At 42.6% G+C, this 23,416-nt stretch overlaps 1 protein-coding gene across 1 annotated transcript; it reads left to right on the forward strand.

Annotated features, from left to right (window-relative positions):
* Window positions 1–1,015: 1,015 nt before the first annotated feature.
* wnt2ba (wingless-type MMTV integration site family, member 2Ba) lies at window positions 1,016–12,677 on the forward strand. Its single transcript, XM_060918269.1, has 5 exons — window positions 1,016–1,182; window positions 9,380–9,600; window positions 10,342–10,619; window positions 10,894–11,158; window positions 11,851–12,677. Exons 1-5 carry the CDS (start codon window positions 1,061–1,063, stop codon window positions 12,078–12,080), a joined length of 1,116 nt encoding a protein of 371 aa, XP_060774252.1. The 5' UTR covers window positions 1,016–1,060; the 3' UTR covers window positions 12,081–12,677.
* The last annotated feature ends 10,739 nt before the right edge of the window (window positions 12,678–23,416 follow it).

The raw sequence follows: 23,416 nt of genomic DNA on the forward strand, positions 1-23,416 counted from the left end.
AGATTTCAGGTAATTTTTTTGACATACACTCCTGTTCAAAAGTTTGGGGTCACCCAGACAATTTTGTGTTTTCCATGAAAAGTCACACTTTTATTTACCACCATAAGTTGTAAAATGAATAGAAAATATAGTCGAGACATTTTTCTGGCCATTTTGAGCATTTAATCGACCCCACAAATGTGATGCTCCAGAAACTCAATCTGCTCAAAGGAAGGTCAGTTTTATAGCTTCTCTAAAGAGCTCAACTGTTTTCAGCTGTGCTAACATGATTGTACAAGGGTTTTCTAATCATCCATTAGCCTTCTGAGGCAATGAGCAAACACACTGTACCATTAGAACACTGGAGAGATAGTTGCTGGAAATGGGCCTCTATACACCTATGGAGATATTGCACCAAAAACCACACATTTGCAGCTAGAATAGTCATTTACCACATTAGCAATGTATAGAGTGGATTTCTGATTAGTTTAAAGTGATCTTCATTGAAAAGAACAGTGCTTTTCTTTCAAAAATAAGGACATTTCAAAGTGACCCCAAACTTTTGAACGGTAGTGTAGTTAATACTAAGCTACAATTAATTATAACCCAAACCTTTTGGTTCGGCTCTGAGTTTTGTAAGCACACACACACACACACACACACACACTATATCAGTATCGACACTAAACCCTGATCCTGTCCAATGAGGGAGAGAGAAGAGCAGAGGCAGGAGATCTCTCCCACCGCCCACATGCCCTGCTCTCCCTGATGCTGCAGCAGATTCACTGCACTGCTCTCACATGAGCTGCTCTGCTCCCACCTCCAGCACACACAACAACAACATCAACAACACAAACTACAACGATTTTACGGTACCTGGATTTAAATGTAGCTTATTTTTTTTCAACTTGTAGCCCACAGAGGAGTGTTTCATTCCCTTCCTAAAAGACATCAAGGAGAGGGAACAGGTTCAGCAGGATGGAAAAGCAGATGTGATCAAGTCCAGTGCAGGACTGCTCAACTCGTGTTTGCTGAAGCAGTGTTTTGCCAAGAGACAGAGGGAAACTGCTTGTTTTCTAAGATGCTGGAGCTGAGTAAAGTCGGCAGGTCGGGCAGTAGCGGACCTGAGAGAGCGCAGGGGATCTGCCTGCCCTTCATCCTCCTGCTGCTCATGTTCACTCCGAGCGTGGACTCGTCCTGGTGGTGAGCGAATTTTCGTTTCTTATGCACCAGATCTGAGCCAGAGCTCAGTTCACTTGGGGATTTTCTGTTGTACCTAAACTCTTTATAGGAGAAGGCAGACACTCAGGAAAAACCCACAGATCAGTGCTGTACCTGCTGCTGCTGCTTCCTCAAATGTGATCTTTAATACCTTTAATGTGTATCATTTACATGGCAGTGAAAAAGTACCTGACCTTTATAAGGACTACACCTTTATTTAGCTTTTAGAGGAATGATTTAAAGGTAGGCAGCATGGTGGTGTAGTGGTTAGCGCTGTCGCCTCACAGCAAGAAGGTCCTGGGTTCGAGCCCCGTGGCCGGCGAGGGCCTTTCTGTGTGGAGTTTGCATGTTCTCCCCGTGTCCGCGTGGGTTTCCTCCGGGTGCTCCGGTTTCCCCCACAGTCCAAAGACATGCAGGTTAGGTTAACTGGTGACTCTAAATTGACCGTAGGTGTGAATGTGAGTGTGAATGGTTGTCTGTGTCTATGTGTCAGCCCTGTGATGACCTGGCGACTTGTCCAGGGTAGTCAGCTGGGATAGGCTCCAGCTTGCCTGCGACCCTGTAGAACAGGATAAAGCGGCTACAGATAATGAGATGAGATGAGATTTAAAGGTACAAGCGGCATGGTGATCTGGCGGTTAGTACTCAGCAAGAAGGTCCTGGGTTCGAACCCAGCGGCCAGCGAGGGCCTTTCTGTGTGGTGTCTGTGTGGGTTTCCTCTGCTGTCCAAAGACATGCGGTGAGGTTAATTGGTGGCTCTAAATTGACCGTAGGTGTGAATGTGAGTGTGAATGGTTGTTTGTCTCTATGTGTCAGCCCTGTGATGACCTGGCGACTTGTCCAGGGTGTACCCCGCCTCTCACCCATAGTCAGCTGGGATAGGCTCCAGCTTGCCTGCAACCCTGTACAGGATAAGCGGTTACAGATAATGAGATGAGATTTTTTTTTTTTGCTTTTTGGCCTTTGAACCAAACGTATGTCCAAGAATAAGAACACCATGTTCTAATAGTCAGCTGGGATAGGCTCCAGCTTGCCCATGACCCTGCACAGGATAAGTGGTTATGGATAATGGATGGATGTTGAACTGCTTTTAATAGACTCATGTTTTGTCAAATTAGAAAGAAAGAAAGAAAGAAAGAAAGAAAGAAAGAAAGAAAGAAAGAAAGCACAACTTAGAGACAAACAACCATTCACACCTATGGTCAATTTAGAGCCACCAGTTAACCTAACCTGCATGTCTTTGGACTGTGGGGGAAACCGGAGCACCCGGAAGAAACCCATGCAGACACGGGGAGAACATGCAAACTCCACACAGAAAGGCCCTCGCCGGCCGCTGGGCTCGAACCCAGAACCTTATTGCTGTGAGGCGACAGTGCTAATCATTACACCACCATGCCGCCCGCAGTTCAACATGTTCCCTAAATATTAAAGTACTGACTAAAATGTAATTACAAAGCAGAAATATGTAGTTATAGTATAGATAAACAGATAAAAGTATAATATACACTGTCAGAAATATAGCTGCCAAACTGTAAGCCAACTGTTTATCTGTTTTTCTGGGGTGGTACCATCTTTTGTTCTGACCTTTTGTAGAGATTGTTTGCGTGGGAAAGTGCATGTGGTGTACATTTAATTATCAGTGGTACTTAAGGACACTTACTTAAATTATATTGAAAGGAGAAAGACATCCATACTGCTTATCTATCAGGGTTGCAGGGGAAGCTGGAGACAAGCCCAGCTGGCTCTGGGTGAGAGGCAGGGTACACCCTGACCAGGTCGCCAGCCCTGCAGGGCTAACAGATGAACAACGATTCACACCTATGGGCAGTTTAGCTATAGGTAGCCACAGTATCCAGGTGACCTAATCCACGTCTTTGGACTGTTGGACAAAACTGGAGCACTTGGAGAAAACCCGCAAAGGCACAAGTAGAACATGAAAACTCTGCACAGAAAGGCCCCAGTTGGCCTCGATATGTCATATATCTACAGGATATATCCAATGTTTATACCTACTCAAACTAAACCATTCTGTCAAAAAAAATCTCAAAAAATATGTATATAAATAATCAGTGATCAGTAGGTAGCACTCACTTTAATACGCAGCATTAAATTAATTATGTGTCGGATACAATATTTGTAAAAGGGCATTGAAATACCATAGCTGTACAACGCTTGAGTGTGACTATCCAAAACCATGTTATGCTTAAATCTGATCAAATCTGCTATTTGAAACTAAAAACTATAAAGGTCTTACAAGGAAGCAACTTACTTTCTACCCATCCAGTAGATAACTATGAGTGTAATATTAATCTAAATGCTTCACTCAATAAAATAAACTTAATATGAACAGTTGCGGGCGGCACGGTGGTGTAGTGGTTAGCGCTGTCGCCTCACAGCAAGAAGGTCCGGGTTCGAGCCCCGTGGCCAGCGAGGGCCTTTCTGTGTGGAGTTTGTATGTTCTCCCCGTGTCCGCATGGGTTTCCTCCGGGTGCTCCGGTTTCCCCCACAGTCCAAAGACATGCAGGTTAGGTTAACTGGTGACTCTAAATTGAGCGTAGGTGTGAATGTGAGTGTGAATGGTTGTCTGTGTCTATGTGTCAGCCCTGTGATGACCTGGCGACTTGTTCAGGGTGTGCCCCGCCTTTCGCCCGTAGTCAGCTGGGATAGGCTCCAGCTTGCCTGCGACCCTGTAGAAGGATAAAGCGGCTAGAGATAATGAGATGAGATGAGATGAACAGTTGCTGGGCGGCACGGTGGTGTAGTGGATAGCACTGTCACCTCACAGCAAGAAGGTCTGGGTTCGAGCCCAGCGGCCGACAGGGGCCTTTCTGTGTGGAGTTTGCATGCTGTCCACGTGGGTTTCCTCCGGGTACGCCGGTTTCCCCCACAGTCCAAAGACATGCAGGTTAGGTTAACTGGTGACTCTAAATTGAGCGTAGGTGTGAATGTGAGTGTGAATGGTTGTCTGTGTCTATGTGTCAGCCCTGTGATGACCTGGCGACTTGTCCAGGGTGTACCCCGCCTCTCGCCTGTAGTCAGCTGGGATAGGCTCCAGCTTGCCTGCGACCCTGTAGAACAGGATAAGCAGCTACAGATAATGGATGGATGGATGAACAGTTGCCCATTGGAAGATTATATAGTAGTGACTATGGTCTGTTAATCAAACGTCTCCAACAATGGCACAGTACACCTGGACTGTTATGTTATGCAGTACTAAAGAAATTAAGTTCTCATGGGCTTTTGATATGCCCTTGTTGAAAATGATCTTTTTTTGTGAATAAAGTCCTACAGACACCATAAATTTGTTCTGTCAAAACAGGCTGGGGGTTTTTGGTCCCATTTATTACATATTCAGCCTGCACTTTGTTCATTTGTACAATTCTACTATTTGCACTTCTGGTAGATACTGAACTGCATTTCATTGCTGGGTAGCTGTACTGTGCAATGACAAAGTTTGTTCCATCTATCTATCCATCCATCCATCCATCTATCAAGTTCGGAAAGGTGGTCAGATAACATGTATTTTGTCTTAAAAGAGGTTCCAAGTGATGTAAATATTAAATCAAAATTGAAAAAAAAGGCAGGAGTCCTTGAAATTGCATTACTATAATGTGTTAGGGTGGTGCAGTGGTTAGTGCTGCTGCCACAGAGGTTGAGGGTCCCGAGTTTGATCCTGAGCTCTGTCTACTGTATAGAGTTTTACATGTTCTGCCCATGTCTGTGTGAGTTTCCTCCCACCTACCTAAAAAACAAACAAATGCACTGGTAGATAGATTGACTATGCTAAATTACCGCTAGGTGTGAATGAGTGTACTAATGTTTGTTGGACTGGTGTCCCATCCAGCGTGTATTCCCATCACTGGCCCAGTGTTCCTGGGATAGGCTCCATATCCACTAGGACTCTGACTGATAAGGCAGTTACTGAATGAATGAATGAATGAATGAGTGTGTGTTAACGTTTCCATGAGAAGGAAATTCATTGGTACAAAAAGCCAACAGGGGGCGGCACGGTGGTGTAGTGGTTAGCGCTGTCGCCTTCACAGCAAGAAGGTCCTGGGTTCGAGCCCCGGGGCCGGCGAGGGCCTTTCTGTGTGGAGTTTGCATGTTCTCCCCGTGTCCGCGTGGGTTTCCTCCGGGTGCTCCGGTTTCCCCCACAGTCCAAAGACATGCAGGTTAGGTTAACTGGTGACTCTAAATTGACCGTAGGTGTGAATGTGAGTGTGAATGGTTGTCTGTGTCTATGTGTCAGCCCTGTGATGACCTGGCGACTTGTCCAGGGTGTACCCCGCCTTTCGCCCGTAGTCAGCTGGGATAGGCTCCAGCTTGCCTGCGACCCTGTAGAAGGATAAAGCGGCTACAGATGATGAGATGAGATGAGATGAGAAAAAGCCAACAGGTGAAACCTATTTTTTGAATATTGCGTTCATCCCTGAGGCGGCACGGTGGTGTAGTGGTTAGCGCTGTCGCCTCACAGCAAGAAGGTCCTGGGTTTGAGCCCAGCGGCCGACAGGGCCTTTCTGTGTGGAGTTTGCATGTTCTCCCCGTGTCTGTGTGGGTTTCCTCCGGGTGTTCCGGTTTCCCCCACAGTCCAAAGACATGCAGGTTAGATTAACTGGTGACTCTAAACTGAGCGTAGGTGTGAGTGTGAATGGTTGTCTGTGTCTATGTGTCAGCCCTGTGATGACCTGGCGACTTGTCCAGGGTGTACCCCGCCTTTCTCCCGTAGTCAGCTGGGATAGGCTCCAGCTTGCCTGCGACTCTGTAGAACAGGATAAAGCGGCTAGAGATAATGAGATGAGATGAGGTGTCCATCCCTTGCTAGTGTCAGTCCTTGGCATGTGCTAGGATGCAGTTTGCTGCCTTGGTTGTGTGGCAAACCTTGTGTTAATTCATAAGGATTGCATTTTTAAAGGTAGACTGCCTTTCAGATTTTTGAGGTTTAGGTCATAAAAAGAATTTTCCCTGACACCCAATTATTTTTGTTTAGTGGAGCGAAATCTACTGAATTCAAATTACAGACTTCCAATTTTATTCTTTTTTTTTAAATAGAACAATTAATGAATTTAGGGCCACGTGGCCCTAAATTCTTCGCTATTTTTTCCTGCTTCACCATGACCCGATTCAAGATACTATGTCATGCACCACGTGGTGGGCTTTCCCTGTTCACGCAAGGCATTGTGGGATACAAACCAATAAACATATTTACAGAAAAATGGAGGATGTGAGTGTGCGAATGAAATGTAAAAGACCGACTACAGTAACGGAAAGTGAGAAGAAAAGACGTTATGTTGCGAAGGAAAGGAAACGCAGGACCAAACTAATAAATATCGGCGGTCAGCGAGCACCTCGGTGTGATCAGCTGTTCATTTAGCGACAGAATGATGTCACTGTCAGTGCACGGTCAAGGTAAACCTGCGCATGCACACATGGACTTCCTCTGTCTGCTTGACTGCGCAAAGCGAGTGATTTCATGCATATTATTTGCTTAGAAATCCCCTCAAATTAAATAACTTCCCAGCCACAGAGTGGCCTGATATTTTGTGATATATTACAGAAATAAACATATATCACAATGACCAAATTTCAGAGGGAACTAAATTTCACCGATTTTATGAAATCGAAAGGCCATCTCGCTTTAACAAGCTCTAAAAAGTTGAAGCTCTTTTTTGAATGATGAACATGCTCCTTCATTTTATATTAGTGGTGTTAAATTAAAAGCTGCTCAAAAATCTACATCAGGTTTATAAGCCATAACCTATTTTTGTTTGGCGAGCTCATGAGATTAAATCGCTCTCGTGTTCACTAGAACCTTTTATGATAATTTTTTTTTCAATTTCAGTTGTGGCATTAAATTAAAACCAAAGCTACCTAGCTCCATAAGGTAAATAAACCATAAATCTATTGCTAAAATTCGTTTGTTATTGTAGCTTAATCGGTAGCAAGACTAACCAGCTACCAAAATACAAGTTGAGCTGTTCAAGCTGGTACATCATCTTTGCTACAGAGTTATTTTTAGGGAAAATAACACAAAAGAAAACCAATTAGGAAACCTCAAACATTTACTGATCAATTTAGTCAAGTAGTAAAGAAGCTGGAAGACAACTTACCCGCTGGCGAAGATGGTTTACCAGTTTGATCCGCTCGGCCTGTGTTTTAGCAAAGCTGAAAGCTACCTAGATCTATAATGTATAGAACCCATAAACTTATTTAATTGCTCGTATTATTTTGCTAGCTACTTAGATTTCTGGCTGACTAGTTAATGTAAACCAACAACTTTTTAGAAATCAAGTTTTCAGATAGCCAAAATATTTTGATAAATAATGGAATAATAGAAAGGTGTGCGGCGGCACGGTGGTGTAGTGGTTAGCGCCGTCGCCTCACAGCAAGAAGGTCCGGGTTCGAGCCCCGGGGCCGGCGAGGGCCTTTCTGTGCGGAGTTTGCATGCTCTCCCTGTGTCTGCGTGGGTTTCCTCTGGGTGCTCCGGTTTCCCCCACAGTCCAAAGACATGCAGGTTAGGTTAACTGGTGACTCTAAATTGACCGTAGGTGTGAATGTGAGTGTGAATGGTTGTCTGTGTCTATGTGTCAGCCCTGTGATGACCTGGCGACTTGTCCAGGGTGTACCCCGCCTTTCGCCCGTAGTCAGCTGGGATAGGCTCCAGCTTGCCTGCGACCCTGTAGAACAGGATAAAGCGGCTAGAGATAATGAGATGAGAAAGGTGTGCTTCCTATGCATCAGTTTTGGCAAAGTGATACAGGATGTGAACCAATCAATGTAATTCTTCAGAGGCAGAGCTGCTTTCAGAGCGACACTGACTGGCGATATTGCACACGACCATCTGACATTCTTGTTCACGGCGACAGACTTTGTTCCACTTCGGTCACAGATTAGTTCTTTTCAGCTCCCGGTGGAAGATGTGATGAAACATTGGTAGATTTCTCAATTAAACATTTCTCTCTGTCACTAATTGAGGGATCTGTGGTCATTCTTTCATGTCTCAGTGGTAGCAATATCAACATAGCCCAACAGCTTACCATGCTTTTGGCCGATTGCTTTGCGGCCTACAGCTGTGTAAACAACCAAATGTCTCAGTAGTTTACCCAATTTTAGATACTTGCCCCCTACCAATGTGAATGTCCCCTTTCTCAACCAAACAGGCAACAACACTGTACCTGTATCTTTGTAGCTGTGCTGAAGTAACTAGATAGGCCCTGCTGCTTCAAATAATACAGCGTGGATCTGGCAGTCTGAAGTTTAGCCAGTAAGACAGCTATGGCTGTGAGCCCGCAACCACAAGGACCATAGTGATAAATATCTCTACTTTCCTACAGTAATTTATGCAGTTATGGGGATTGTTGTCATCACAGTAATCAATTCACACACAGTGCTTTCCTGGCTTGCGAGCATTAGTCTTTCCCAATCCCAGACACATGTGGCTGATAAGTGTTTTGCTGTGGAGAATGTATGTGTGTGTGAGTGTGTAGGATAAATAGGGCAACTCTGTAGAGCAAGGCCGCCCTGGTTGTTGGTGAGAAAGGTCTTGTGCAGCATGTGTCTGTGTGTGAATAAAAAGAGAGACATCCATAACAGGAGTGGAAACTAAACACTGTGTTCATCTGAGCACTGTCGCACGAACATGGTTACAATTGATAGGATAATGAGATCCAGGAAGAACAGCATAAACCTTACTGTGTGTGTGTGTGTTAGATCTGAATCAAAGAGTACTGGTTAAAGGGTACTGTAATCCCCATTCTTCCACCTATAGACTGCTTTAATAAACATGAATAATCCAGGCAAATCATGATGAATTATAATCTACTACAGCAGTATAATCTATTCCAAACATACTGTGTTAGAAAAGTTAAATCTAGAAGAGCACTTTGGCTTGTCCCTCTGGTGCTGAAGATTTACCAGGTTTCCCTCACAAAGGAGGTTCTAAGTTGAAATACTTTAGGAATCGAAGAGCCATTAACGATCCAGAGAAAACTTGACAAACTCTGCTACTAAGCATGTATAATGAGTCTTAACTTTTGAATCCTCAGCTCCTGATTTTAACTGAACCAGTGGCTTTCTAACTTTTAAATCCCCCATCTGCATTGTTACACCGTTGCTTTCGTACAGTGGTTGATCGTGTAGCTCCATAGATCCACATCGCTCTTGTTTTTCTCTCCTTCTGCAGGTACATTGGTGCACTTGGCGCACGGGTCATATGTGACAACATTCCTGGCCTCGTTAACAAGCAGCGGCAGTTGTGCCAGAGACACCCAGACTTAATGCAGACAATTGGTGAGGGAGCCAAGGAATGGATTCACGAGTGTCAACACCAGTTCCAGCACCATCGCTGGAACTGTAGCACACTGGAACGTGACCACACCGTCTTTGGTCGAGTCATGCTCCGAAGTGCGTCCCACATTTACTTACAGTCCACTTACATGACACGTTAATAAGACATTAATGATAATGACATAAGCAATCTATACAGGAATGTGTTATATATTGCTAATAAGTAGATCATATCAGAATAAGAGGGAGTTGTTAAAAAAAAAAAAGCCACTACTTCTCTGATTTCCAAAATGGGCAGGATTCTGAAAGAGAGTGGATATTCTCCAAATACAAGTGGTGAGCAGGGGGATCTGCACGGCCGATGTATAAACAGTAATAGGAGATGTAAATATTTGTGAAGATGACTCTGGCAGACAGACAAAACTGCTCACTTTGACATATCGCCCTCTGTTTTGGCTAAGTGCATAAGCGGGAGGATGAAAAATGAGGGGAATAGGGGTCATCGCGTTCTCCACAGCAGAAAAAAACACACCTCAAGGCTATGAGTGCAGTCATCCAGACACTGAAGGTGAGGGAGCGTTGGTCTGAATCACTCTGAGGGTAGGAAGTTCCAGGGTGGCCTTCCACACTTGAATAGGCGCAGCATGTCAAGAGCTTAAACCTGAGAAGATGATGATTATGTGATGATCCATTACACCAACACAAGGACCGGCACACCATCACACACCTGTTTCAATAAAAGGAGTTGTATCTATGCTGAGGCTGAGATGAATTTTGAAATACTTTTGAATATTTCCATTGTCTTTTTTCTTGTGATTTATAGGTGATAAGCTGATCGTTTTGTTCTGATCCTGTCAGGTAGCCGTGAGGCAGCATTTGTGTATGCAATCTCCTCTGCTGGAGTGGTGTATGCAATCACTCAAGCCTGCAGCCAGGGGGAGCTCAAGAGCTGCAGCTGTAACACCCACAAAAGAGGAAGAGAGCGTGATGAGATGGGTGACTTTGACTGGGGAGGCTGTAGCGACAATGTGAATTATGGTATCAGGTTCGCCAAAGCCTTTGTGGATGCCAGGGAAAGAATGGTAAAAGATGCCCGAGCACTGATGAACCTGCACAACAACCGCTGTGGCAGAATGGTGAGGTTACTCCATTAAGGTTGAAAGCTTTGCATAATAGTGGTCATTCAGAAGATGGTCGGTTAGTTCAGCACTGCCTGTTGACATACACACTAAAAGATGTCTTCTCTGATCTACATTAAGACAAATTCCATACAAGCTTCATTAGACTACCTGTAGGCTGTCAAAATTGACAATACAAATGGTTATCACTTCTTGCGACACTACTACAATGCTAATACTTTTAAAAATGAAGTCTGGCCTTATTGAGTTGGTTAACCAGTATTCTTCTTAGGCAGTGAAGCGCTTCATGAAACTGGAATGCAAGTGCCATGGCGTCAGTGGCTCATGCGCTCTGCGGACATGTTGGCTTGCTATGTCTGATTTCCGGCGCACAGGAGACTACTTGAGGAAGAAGTACAATATGGCGGTGGAGGTCACAATGAACCAGGATGGCACAGGGTTTATGGCTGCAGACAGGAACTTCAAAGGTACAACCAAAAACGAACTAGTGTACGTGGAAAACTCTCCAGACTATTGCCTCATGGACCGAACAGCAGGTGGGTGAATATTTACAGCCATTGAGCCCTTGTAATTTATTTGGTCTAATAGTTGGAATGATGTAATTTAATGGGAAAAAAGAAAGGATTATAAACACTGGATGATTTACCACAGCTACATTATAGTTTCTGAAAATTAGAACATAGTGTTCTTATTCTTGGACATGCGTTTGGTTCAAAGGCCAAAAAGCAAAAAAAAACATCCATCCATTATCTGTAGCTGCTTATCCTGTACAGGGTCGCAGGCAAGCTGGAGCCTATCCCAGCTGACTACGGGCGAGAGGCTGGGTACACCCTGGACAAGTTGCCAGATCATCGCAGGGCTGACACACAGAGACAAACATTCACACCTACGGTCAATTTAGAGCCACCAATTAGCCTAACCTGCATGTCTTTGGACTGTGGGGGAAACCGGAGCACCCGGAGGAAACCCACACAGACACGGGGAGAACATGCAACCTCCACACAGAAAGGCTCTTGCCGGCCACGGGGCTCGAACCCAGAACCTTCTTGCTGTGAGGAAACAGTGCTAACCACTACACCACCGTGCCACCCCAGCAAAAAAACAATGATCCTCAAAACAAACACGTCTTATTTATAGACCCTTGAGCACTCTGTCCATATCTTTGACAGAGGTAATGACAAACAGTGGATGCATCATTATCCTATATCTGTTTCTCTGTTTGTTTCAGGTTCTCTGGGTACAGCAGGGAGGGTGTGTAATAAATCTTCCAAGGGCATGGACGGCTGTGAAGTTATGTGCTGTGGCCGTGGATATGACACCACACGGGTCAAACGAGTCACCAAGTGCGAATGCAGATTCAAGTGGTGTTGCTCAGTGGAGTGCCAAGACTGCGAAGACACTGTGGATGTTCATACTTGCAAACCACACAAGCGCCCAGATTGGCTAGATCTTACATGACGCCTGTGTGTGTGTGGCCAATTATTTTAAAAATGTTCTCTTCTCAGGGCTCCCAAGTGGACCAAAGAATCAGATGATGCATGGTCCTGACTTACTGGTCTCTGTCTGCAGATTGTTAATCCTTGTTGGACTTCCATTGCAAACTGTAAAACTGTTCTTCATTCTGGAACATTGCAAGTCTTTGGACATCACAGGAATTTTTTTTTTTTGCCATTGTTGTCATGGTTTAATGACCTCAGATAAGAGCATAGAAATTGCTGCACACTTCTTTAAAATGTACAGACAAAACAATTTTGACAACTTGTTTGTCAAGAGCTTTGAGTATTTGTTGTGGAGAAACTGAGCACTACACCCTGGACGCAGTGCATCATGAATATTATCAGCAACAACTTCCTGAAAACAGGATAGAACTTACTCCACTTGCAACTGACTGGAAGCATACTGTACTGTATGATTTGTACAATAATAATAATAATAATAAACAAATCTGCAGAAGGAGGTCATACTGGTTATGTACATGAGAGGATGCAGCATTTAACATGACACAATGCTATAGTTATGTTTCTTCAAAATTCTTTCCTTTTTAATATATTTGACTTGGACAAATACAGAAAGATCAAATTCTCTGCAAGCCTTATTGTCATTATGCATTATAAGATCTTTGTATTTTAATCTTTTGTTATTGAACCTGAATATCTAAGCACTTAAGCATAATTTTACATGTACGCACTTTTCGTGAGGGTTTAGATCAGACTGTGATCAAAGATTGTTAATGTTTAGATTCTCTCCAAATTGAGTATTGTTTACATTGAATGAAATAAAAAGAAAACCAAAAAACAAGCTGAAACGTTTAAAATGTCACTGCACTTAACATACTTGTATATTTATGTAGAGATGCAGCAGTTTGATACTAGGTTTCAGTTTTGGAGCCAATATTGTTCTGAAACATTGGACTGGATTTGATATACTATTTTCCATTCAGCGATACAGTGATGTGTTTCATGCAGTGAATGTGTGTGGTGTTGACTGACATGACACAGAATTTGGACGTGAATACAGGACACAGATTATTCTAAAGCACATCGCCATCAAGCCTCATGTGATGTTTCACATAACTTGGCAGCACAAGCTTGCAGAGAGTCGCTACGCTACTAAGAGGATATCAGGAATGGAGCAGCACTGGGTATTGGACAATATTCAGGGCTCTGATATCAGTATTATGTCATATATGGACAAAGTGAGATCAGTGCATTCGAAAGAGTGCAGTTCATCCTTTAGCGTGGACATCGTCTGGTCTTTAAGCTCATAGACCTTATTAAATTTTGACATATGTCCGAATACAGTGGACTAGAAACACTAGCTGTGTCACTGTGCAGCTACACTGTATACATTGGACTGAAATGCAGGCTATTAACAATATCGCATTAGAGTAGTTCCTAATTCGTGAGTATTTGTCTTAAAATCAAAGTGATTATTCACGATCTTTATGTCCTTGTGCAAAGCTACTAATGTGACACTAAATGTCAAATCATTACCACATACAGATACAGTGTACCATGACTGAGCAGTAAAAATAGCCAGGACAGCATGGCTAGCATTCATTTTACTACGCCAAACGTTCTGCTTCTAAATTTGTGATTAAGATGGATGAGTGGAGTCAGCGCTTTGGCATACTGGTGGGATAACACATGTCCAAAATGCCACTTCCATTAATCTAAAGCAACCTGAACCTTTGTTGTGCTGTTCTGGGTTATGCTGGCTGGAAGGTTACAAAAAAAAAAAAAAAAATATATATATATATATATATATATATATATATATATATATGTGTGTATGTATAACACCCACTCGGCCCTCCTTCAGGCAGTCTTTTTTCCCCTCAAGCTTGGGGGCCACTGCACCGAGGGCTCCTCGGTGTCCATGTGTGTGTGTGTGTGTGATATATATATATATATATATATATATATATATATATATATATATATATATATATATATATATTATACATGCAGTGCTCAGTGTAAATGAGTACACCCCCTTTGAAAAGTAGCATTTTAAACAATATCTCAATGAACACAAACAATTTCCAAAATGTTGACAAGACAAAGTTTAATATAACATCTCTTTAACTTATAACGTGAAAGTAAGGTTAATAATATAACTTAGATTGCACATTTTTCAGTTTTACTCAAATTAGGGTGGTGCAAAAATGAGTACACCCCACAACAAAAACTACTACATCTAGTACTTTGTATGGCCTCCATGATTTTTAATGACAGCACCAAGTCTTCTAGGCATGGAATGAACAAGTTGGCGACATTTTGCAACATCAATCTTTTTCCATTCTTCAGCAATGACCTCTTTTAGTGACTGGATGCTGGATGGAGAGTGATGCTCAACTTGTCTCTTCAGAATTCCCCATAGGTGTTCATTTGGGTTCAGATCAGGAGACATACTTGGCCACTGAATCACTTTCACCCTGTTCTTCTTCAGAAATCCAACAGTGGCCTTAGATGTGTGTTTAGTCATGTTGGAAAACTGCACAATGACCAAGGGCACGGAGTGATGGTAGCATCTTCTCTTTCAGTATAGAGCAATACATCTGTGAATTCATGATGCCATCAATGAAATGCAGCTCCCCGACACCAGCAGCACTCATGCAGCCCCACATAAGGACACCGCCACCACCATGTTTCACTGTAGGCACCATGCATTTTTCTTTGTATTCCTCATCTTTGCAACGCCATACAGTTTTGAGGCCATCAGTTCCAAAAACATTTATCTTGGTCTCATCACTCCTGAGTATAGAGTCCCAGTAGTCTTCATCTTTGTCAGCATGGACCCTGGCAAACTCTAGGCAGGCTTTTTTGCACCTGGGCTTTAGGAGAGGCTTCTTTCGTGGACGGCATCCATGCATGCCATTCCTCTGCAGTGTACGCCGTATCGTGTCACAGGAAATAGTCACCCCAGTTTGGCTTTCTACTTCTTTAGATAACTACAGTGAACTTGCATGCCGATTTTCTTCAACCCTTCTCATCAGAAGACGCTCCTGTCGAGGTGTTAACTTCCGTGGACGACCTGGACGCCTCTGTGAGATGGTTGCAGTTCCATCTTTCTTAAATTTTTGTACCACTTTTGCTACAGTATTCTGACTGATAAGTAAAGCTTTGTTGATCTTCTTGTAGCCTTCACCTTTGTGGTGTAAAGAAATTATTTTCTTTGGGGAATTCTGAAGAGACAAGTTGAGCATCACTCTCCATCCCGCATCCAGTCAATAAAAGAGGTCATTGTTGAAGAATGGAAAAAGATTGATGTTGCAAAATGTCACCAACTTGTTCGTTCCATGCCTAGAAGACTTGGTGCTGTCATTAAAAATCATGGAGGCCATACAAAGTACTAGATGTAGTAGTTTTTGTTGTGGGGTGTACTCATTTTTACACCACCCTAATTTGAGTAAAACTGAAAAAATGTGTAATCTAAGTTATATTATTAACCTTACTTTCACATTATAAGTTAAAGAGATGTTATATTAAACTTTGTCTTGTCAACATTTTGGAAATTGTCTGTGTTCATTGAGATATTGTTTAAAATGTTACTTTTCAATGGGGGTGTACTCATTTACGCTCAGCACTGTGTGTGTACAGTGGTGCTTGAAAGTTTGTGAACCCTTTAGAATTTTCTATATTTCTGCATAAATATGACCTAAAACAACATCATATTTTCACACAAGTCCTAAAAGTAGATAAAGAGAACCCAGTTAAACAAATGAGACAAAAATATTATACTTGGTCATTTATTTATTGAGGAAAATGATCTAATATTACATATCTGTCAGTGGCAAAAGTATGTGAACCTTTGCTTTCAGTATCTGGTGTGACCCCCTTGTGCAACAATAACTGCAACTAAATGTTTCCGGTAACTGTTGATCAGTCCTGCACACCGGCTTGGAGAAATTTTAGCTCATTCCTCCATACAGAACAGCTTCAGCTCTGGGATGTTGGTGGGTTTCCTCACATGAACTATTCGCGTCAGGTCCTTCCACAACATTTTGATTGGATTAAGGTCAGGACGTTGACTTGGCCATTCCAAAACATTAACTTTATTCTTCTTTAACCATTCTTTGGTAGAATGACTTGTGTGCTTAGGGTCGTTGTCTTGCTGCATGACCCACCTTCTCTTGAGATTCAGTTCATGGACAGATGTCCTGACATTTTCCTTTAGAATTCACTGGTATAATTCAGAATTCATGGTTCCATCAATGATGGCAAGCCGTCCTGGCCCAGATGCAGCAAAACAGGCCCAAACCATGATACTACCACCACCATGTTTCACAGATGGGATAAGGTTATTATGCTGGAATGCAGTGTTTTCCTTTCTTCAAACATGAGCCTTCTTGTTTCAAACAAAATGTTCTATTTTGGTCTCATCCTTCCACAAAACATTTTTCCAATAGTCTTCTGGCTTGTCCACGTGATCTTTAGCAAACTGCAGACGAGCAGCAATGTTCTTTTTGGAGAGCAGTGGCTTTCTCCTTGCAACCCTGCCATGCACACCATTGTTGTTCAGTGTTCTCCTGATGGTGGACTCATGAACATTAACCAATGTGAGAGAGGCCTTCAGTTGCTTAGAAGTTACCCTGGGATCCTTTGTAACCTCGCCAACTATTACATGCCTTGCTCTTGGAGTGATCTTTGTTGGTTGACCACTCCTAGGGAGGGTAACAATGGTTTTGAATTTCTTCCATTTGTACACAATCTGTCTGTGTATTGGTGGAGTCCAAACTCTTTAGAGATGGTTTTGTAACCTTTTCCAGCCTGATGAGCATCAACAATGCTGTTTCTGAGGTCCTCAGAAATCTCCTTTGTTTGTACTATTATACACTTCTACAAACATGTGTTGTGAAGATCAGACTTTGATAGATCCCTGTTCTTTAAATAAAACAGGGTGCCCACTCACACCTGATTGTCGTCCCATTGATTGAAATCACCTGACTCTAATTTCACCTTCAAATTAACTGTTAATCCTAGAGGTTCACGTACTTTTGCCACTCACAGATATGTAATATTGGATCACTTTCCTCAATAAATAAATGACCAAGTATAATAATTTTGCCTCATTTGTTTAACTGGGTTCTCTTTATCTACTTTTAGGACTTGTGTGAAAATCTGATGATGTTTTAGGTCATATTTATGCAGAAATATAGACAATTCTAAAGGGTTCACAAACTTTCAAGCACCACTATATCTCATCTCATCATCTCTAGCCGCTTTATCCTGTCCTACAGGGTCGCAGGCAAGCTGGAGCCTATCCCAGCTGACTACAGGCAAAAGGCGGGGTACACCCTGGACAAGTTGCCAGGTCATCACAGGGCTGACACATAGACACAGACAACCATTCACACTCACACCTACGGTCAATTTCGCGTCACCAGTTAGCCTAACCTGCATGTCTTTGGACTGTGGGGGAAACCGGAGCACACCCACGCGGACACGGGGAGAACATGCAAACTCCACACAGAAAGGCCCTCGCCGGCCACGGGGCTCAAACCTGGACCTTCTTGCTGTGAGGCGACAGCACTAACCACTACACCACCGTGCCGCCGCACCACTGTATATAAGAACAAAATCAGTTTGTCTCCCCAAGCTCGATGATGTACAGCTTACTAATTTTTGTTTTCAGGGTTATCCCAAAAGATGTTTTTTTTTCCATTCTCTGTGAAAACCCCTGTCAGATTATGTTTTCTGGCATTCAACAGTGCTATCTTTCACCTTTTCTCACCAGAGGAAAAGATTATGTGTTGAGCAAGACTTCAGGAAAACATGTCAGTGTGTTTACTTTAAAGCATTGTAAAATAGCCCCCCTGTTACTGTACAGCTGATGTTGAAATTTATACATGTTCTTAAACAAAACATCCTACCCTTTTAATTAGTACACTAATCACTAAAAATGGAAGTGTTTTTGTTGAAGTCTTGGTTCTTGAATGTCATTTCAGTTTCCTGGGGCAAGTGGCATTAACAATGGTTGATTAAAGGGATAATGAACATAAACATTACATGACCATTTTCACACAGCGCCAAGTGTGTGTGGTCCCAGTAATTGCTATTGTTTGGAGTCATATGCTCTAGATAACGATCTTGTCAGACTGAAAACCTTCCAGCTGTTTTCAGTTCAGCCAAATATAACATTGTGTTATTTATTTCACTTTTTCATGACGAGTTTGAGGTAGTTCTTTCAGCGTTGGCTCATGAACACTTATGAAATAGTATGTATGCTACCATTTCATTAGTTTAGAAGATAGATGGCAAGTCAAAGTTTTACGAGGAGAACATAATTCTTGCTATTAGAATTTGTGTAACATTTGACTTTGGCTACATTTAAGCTTATATTTAACTTGATTTATTTACACAAAAAGTGGTGCAGGAGCAATTGTAATAGACTTTAAGCGCATTTTTGCCTTGGTGTATATACTCACTCTATACAAGTCATTCTTTTGCATTTTAGACAAATGCAAGCAGGTTGGCCACTTGGGGGACTCTGTGTTTCCCTCTCATGGTCAGTGCCAGAGTTTGGCCCTGAAGCCAGATTTATAGTGGAGTCTTGTGTAATGTATACATGCCGTTTGTATCAGGGTGGAAATCACTCCCAGAGGTGAACGGTTAGGAGGTTTAGCATGCCTGCTGCCAGGCAGAGCTTTCCAGGCTCATGGTATGGGATTAACACATAAAAAAACTCTTATCTGGTATGTCAGATTGGTAAAATGAAGCTCTCCTTACTTCGACAGTTAATACCCTTTGGATGCTACAGCCAGGGTGAATCAGAGACCTTTACTTCCCTCATTTATATGCATTGGATTTGAGGTTTGAGGGAAATGTGGTCTAGTGGAGAACTGTGATACATGATCAGAGAATGGCCACTGATCTGAACGCAGATTAAAGAGTTAGGGGTTTTCAACTCTTTTCTTCAGTGCTTCACTGTCTTATAGTTTTAGGTTTTCCTACCACCACACCCAGTCTATACTATTAAAGGAAGGCTGTCTGTCTGTCTGTCTGTCTGTCTACCTATGCAAATCGACACGGCTGGACACACATACTCCATGGATTGGTGACACCTCAGAGGGGCCCAAGACAACATTTATGATTTTCCAAAACATGCGATTAGTGCTAATCCAACACACTATTCATTTCCCATAGGCTACATGCTTGCGCTAACACACTGCGCGCAGCCTCGGCAGGGAATCCCTTCCCCCACTTGCCTGAGAGTTTTGATTGGACGGGACCTCACAATCACCGCAACTCGATGGAGACTTTTGCTAGGGCCGAGTCTACGTCACTGAGGAGATGCGTGGAGCAGTTTAACCCCTGTGAAGAGCACCATTCAGAGGAAATCAGGTTCACGGGCAATAATGACTAGTGTAACTGATAGAAAGCTGAATAATTACCAGTTCTGTGATTGTCACCAGGGCTGGTGTGTAACACCTGCTGTGTGCCCCCAGCAAGGAACAGGCCATCAAGAACATATCTAACTTTGCTGTCCACATTACAATGCTCCTTCTCACAGTGATCTCAAAGAAGAGCCAAAACAGTTCATCAGTATGACTGCATGAGGATGTAAGGATATTATTACTCTTACCAGTAAGATTCAACAGGTGTCTGTTGACGATGCTAAGAATGATAACGATGGCCTTCACATTGGTAATCGCAATAAGCTTGCTGTAGCTATAGGCATTCCCCAGCACAATAGCATCTGCACCTAGAGGTTGTAATACAAATACAGGATGTTTGGAAAGGTGCATATAGCCCCTTTCACCAGTGCCAAATCAACACACAACCAGTTGTGGATCTCTGCTGGGACAGGATGAACTAGTCCCCAACTGGCTTTACCACTTGTTATATAACTTTCATCTGTTACTTCTGATTCTTTCCATACTACTACTGGCTTTGACATAGGCAGCAAGATGTTGGTTCCCATTGCTCCTTTTATTTGTAGTTGGTATACCATAGCAGCTTCTTCCGAGAGCAGATCTACCATCATAAATGGATGCTGAGAACTGGCACTTTCAGCCAAATCACCAGCTGAGGACTGTGATCTAGAACATTGGTAGAAGTTGTTGTTGTTGTTACTATTATTATTATTATCCATCCATTACCCATAACCGCTTATCCTGCGCAGGGTCACGGGCAAGCTGGAGCCTATCCCAGCTGACTACAGGCAAAAGGCAGGGTACACCCTGGACAAGTTGCCAGGTCATCGCAGGGCTGACACATAGACAACCATTCACACCTACGGTCAATTTAGAGTCACCAGTTAACCTAACCTGCATGTCCTTGGACTGTGGGGGAAACCAGAGCAAACCCACACGGACAGCATGCAAATTCCGCACAGAAAGGCCCTCGCCAGCTACAGGGCTTGAACCCGGACCTTCTTGCCATGAGGCAACAGCACTAACCACTACACCACCATGCCACCCGAGATGAGATGGTGTTCATCTCATTAGCTGGCTCCTGTGTATTGCTCAATTCCCAGGATTCCTTCAAGTACCCACATACTCTAAAGGTATATGTGGCAGCCATCACAGTGCACCACAGATCCATGAATGGCATTTCTTTACACAGAGGAGATTCTTTGGATTGTGGAGGCCCCAGGCAGGAAAATGCAAGGGCCTTCCTGATATATATGATGCTTCAATACAATAAGCCAACTGTAGGATAACTGTCTGAAAGTGTTAGCATTATATTTTGTATGCATTCTAGATGTAGTGCTAGATCAAGCTTCCCAATTAGATAAAACATCCTTACATCACAACAGAACAGTTTTGATAAAATGTTGGCTTTTATGCTCCGTGTATATACTTTAAAAAACAACAAACTATCAAGACACTTAGAAAGAAAGATAGCTAAATAATCAGAGCACCAGATCCTAGATAGCTGCTTGTTCACCAAAACAACATTGGGTTAGTGTTACATTACTTGATGGCTTAGCCTGCATTTGTCATCTTAAATTATTTCATCATGAGAGTATCTCCACAACTTAATACAGTTCAATGCTGTATTAAGTTGCTTAATACTTCTTATTTTATTTATTCTGGCTTCCAAACAGGCATGTTCTCTTTGTTTCGAAAAGTGTAACAATTGCAAATAAATTTGAGCAAGTCCCACATGTTAGAGAGATGGAGCCCCATTTAGGGGGATTCCCGGTATAGCGTTGTACATTTCACTTCAGCGATTTGGGGGGACTTCTGCATTTTGAGATTTGACATTTTCATGGACTCCGTATTGGCGCTCTGGGGCTCCCTCAAAACTCAGGGCCCGAGCAATTGCCTGATATTTCAGTCCTATAGCTGTGCATTTGTATTTAGGATTCCATAGGCATTGATATCTGAAACTGTTCATTTGCTGTGGTGGCTCCCTTCTCTGTGCTGGTGCTGGCTCACTGGATGGTAGATATTATCTGTTTGAACAGTACACTCTCAATAAAATTCTTTCACAAATCAATTCTATACAGAATATGGAGTTAACAGTGGCCACAGGCTCTTGGGTTGGGTTACCTGTACGTTGCAGACTGTAGGCCATAGACAAAGCTCTGCTCTTCAGAAACACATTCTTTCTTTGAATGCTGGTACCTGTTTCAGTTTCTATCCATCACACTTTAAACAAGAGTGTTGAGAGAAATGATTCAGACCTGTAGATGAGTATGATAATAACAATATACAATTATCTCCATAATTTGTCAGGAGTCTTGAAAATGACATTTCAAACTCTTAATATAGCATCACTTATCAATAGGATTTTGTATTTAGGGCATTTTGGGTTCTTTGAAAGCATTATCACAGTAACAGATGAACCTTACATATCCATTTAAGGTTGTGTGTAGAGTTTTCCACCAGAAAGCACTCGTTCACAAGTGTTTGTGGTGAACATGGAGTTTGTTTTAGAAATTCATGTAGTTGGAGTCCACTTCTCCATAACAAGGCCGCGGTTATGGTGTATGACAACATAAACTTCTCTGACTCGGGTACTTATCAAGTTGCCTGTTAAGCTTGTTTTCCTAAGAGAATGGCCTCTTGAACCAGCATTTGTTTGTAAACAGACCGCTGAATAAACAGCACCCTGTATGAGATCCAGCAAGCATCTCCACCACTTAGTACGGTCATGTTTCTTATCTGCATATATTCGTTCTCACTTCACATTATGCCTGTTTTCCTACTATTTTGACGCGATTAGCCCTAATACTTAGCTGCATCATGTCTGACCCTCTCTTTGGAAGGATAGAAAGAAATTTCATGCCATGTGCCTTTTCCTTCCACTTTCCCTATCAGTAATACAGTGGTGCTTGAAAGTTTGTGAACCCTTCAGAATTTTCTATATTTCTGCATAAATATGACCTAAAACATCATCAGATTTTCACACAAGTCCTAAAAGTAGATAAAGAGAAACCAGTTAAACAAATGAGACAAAAATATTATACTTGGTCATTTATTTATTGAGGAAAATGATCCAATATTACATATCTGTGAGTGGCAAAAATACGTTAACCTCTAGGATTAGCAGTTAATTTGAAGGTGAAATTCGAGTCAGGTGTTTTCAATCAGTGGGATGACGATCAGGTGTGAGTGGGCACCCTGTTTTATTTAAAGAACAGGGATCTATCAAAGTCTGATCTTCACAACACATGTTTGTGGAAGTGTATCATGGCACGAACAAAGGAGATTCCTGAGGACCTCAGAAAAAGCGTTGTTGATGCTCATCAGGCTGGAAAAGGTTACAAAACCATCTCTAAAGAGTTTGGACTCCACCAATACACAGTCAGACAGACTGTGTACAAATAGAATAAATTCAAGACCATTGTTACCCTCCCCAGGAGTGGTCGACCAACAAAGATCACTCCAAGAGCAAGATATGTAATAGTCGGCGAGGTCACAAAGGACCCCAGGGTAACTTCTAAGCAACTGAAGGCCTCTCTCACATTGGCTAATGTTCATGAGTCCACCATCAGGAGAACAATGAACACCAATGGCGTGCCTGGCAGGGTTGCAAGGAGAAAGCCACTGCTCTCCAAAAAGAACATTGCTGCTCATCTGCAGTTTGCTGAAGATCATGTGGACAAGCCAGAGAAGGCTATTGGAAAAATGTTTTGTGGATGGATGAGACCAAAATAGAACATTTTGGTTTGAATGACAAGCATTATGTTTGGAGAAAGGAAAACACTGCATTCCAGCATAAGAACCTTATCCCATGTGTGAAACATAGTGGTGGTAATATCATGGTTTGGACCTGTTTTGCTGCATCTGGGCCAGGACGGCTTGCCATCATTGATGGAGCAATCAATTCTGAATTATA

The sequence above is a fragment of the Neoarius graeffei genome, chromosome 4, assembly GCF_027579695.1.
Source record: "Neoarius graeffei isolate fNeoGra1 chromosome 4, fNeoGra1.pri, whole genome shotgun sequence".
NCBI lineage: Eukaryota > Metazoa > Chordata > Actinopteri > Siluriformes > Ariidae > Neoarius > Neoarius graeffei.

What these genes read in the sequence shown, in the direction of transcription:
- wnt2ba (XM_060918269.1), top strand. Translation starts at nt 1,061, where the DNA reads ATGCTGGAGCTGAGTAAAGTCGGCAGGTCGGGCAGTAGCGGACCTGAG. An exon ending in TGGTCGAGTCATGCTCCGAA is followed by an intron (nt 9,601 to 10,341) that starts GTGCGTCCCACA and finishes TGATCCTGTCAG; the next exon opens with GTAGCCGTGAGGCAGCATTT. An exon ending in CCTCATGGACCGAACAGCAG is followed by an intron (nt 11,159 to 11,850) that starts GTGGGTGAATAT and finishes TGTTTGTTTCAG; the next exon opens with GTTCTCTGGGTACAGCAGGG.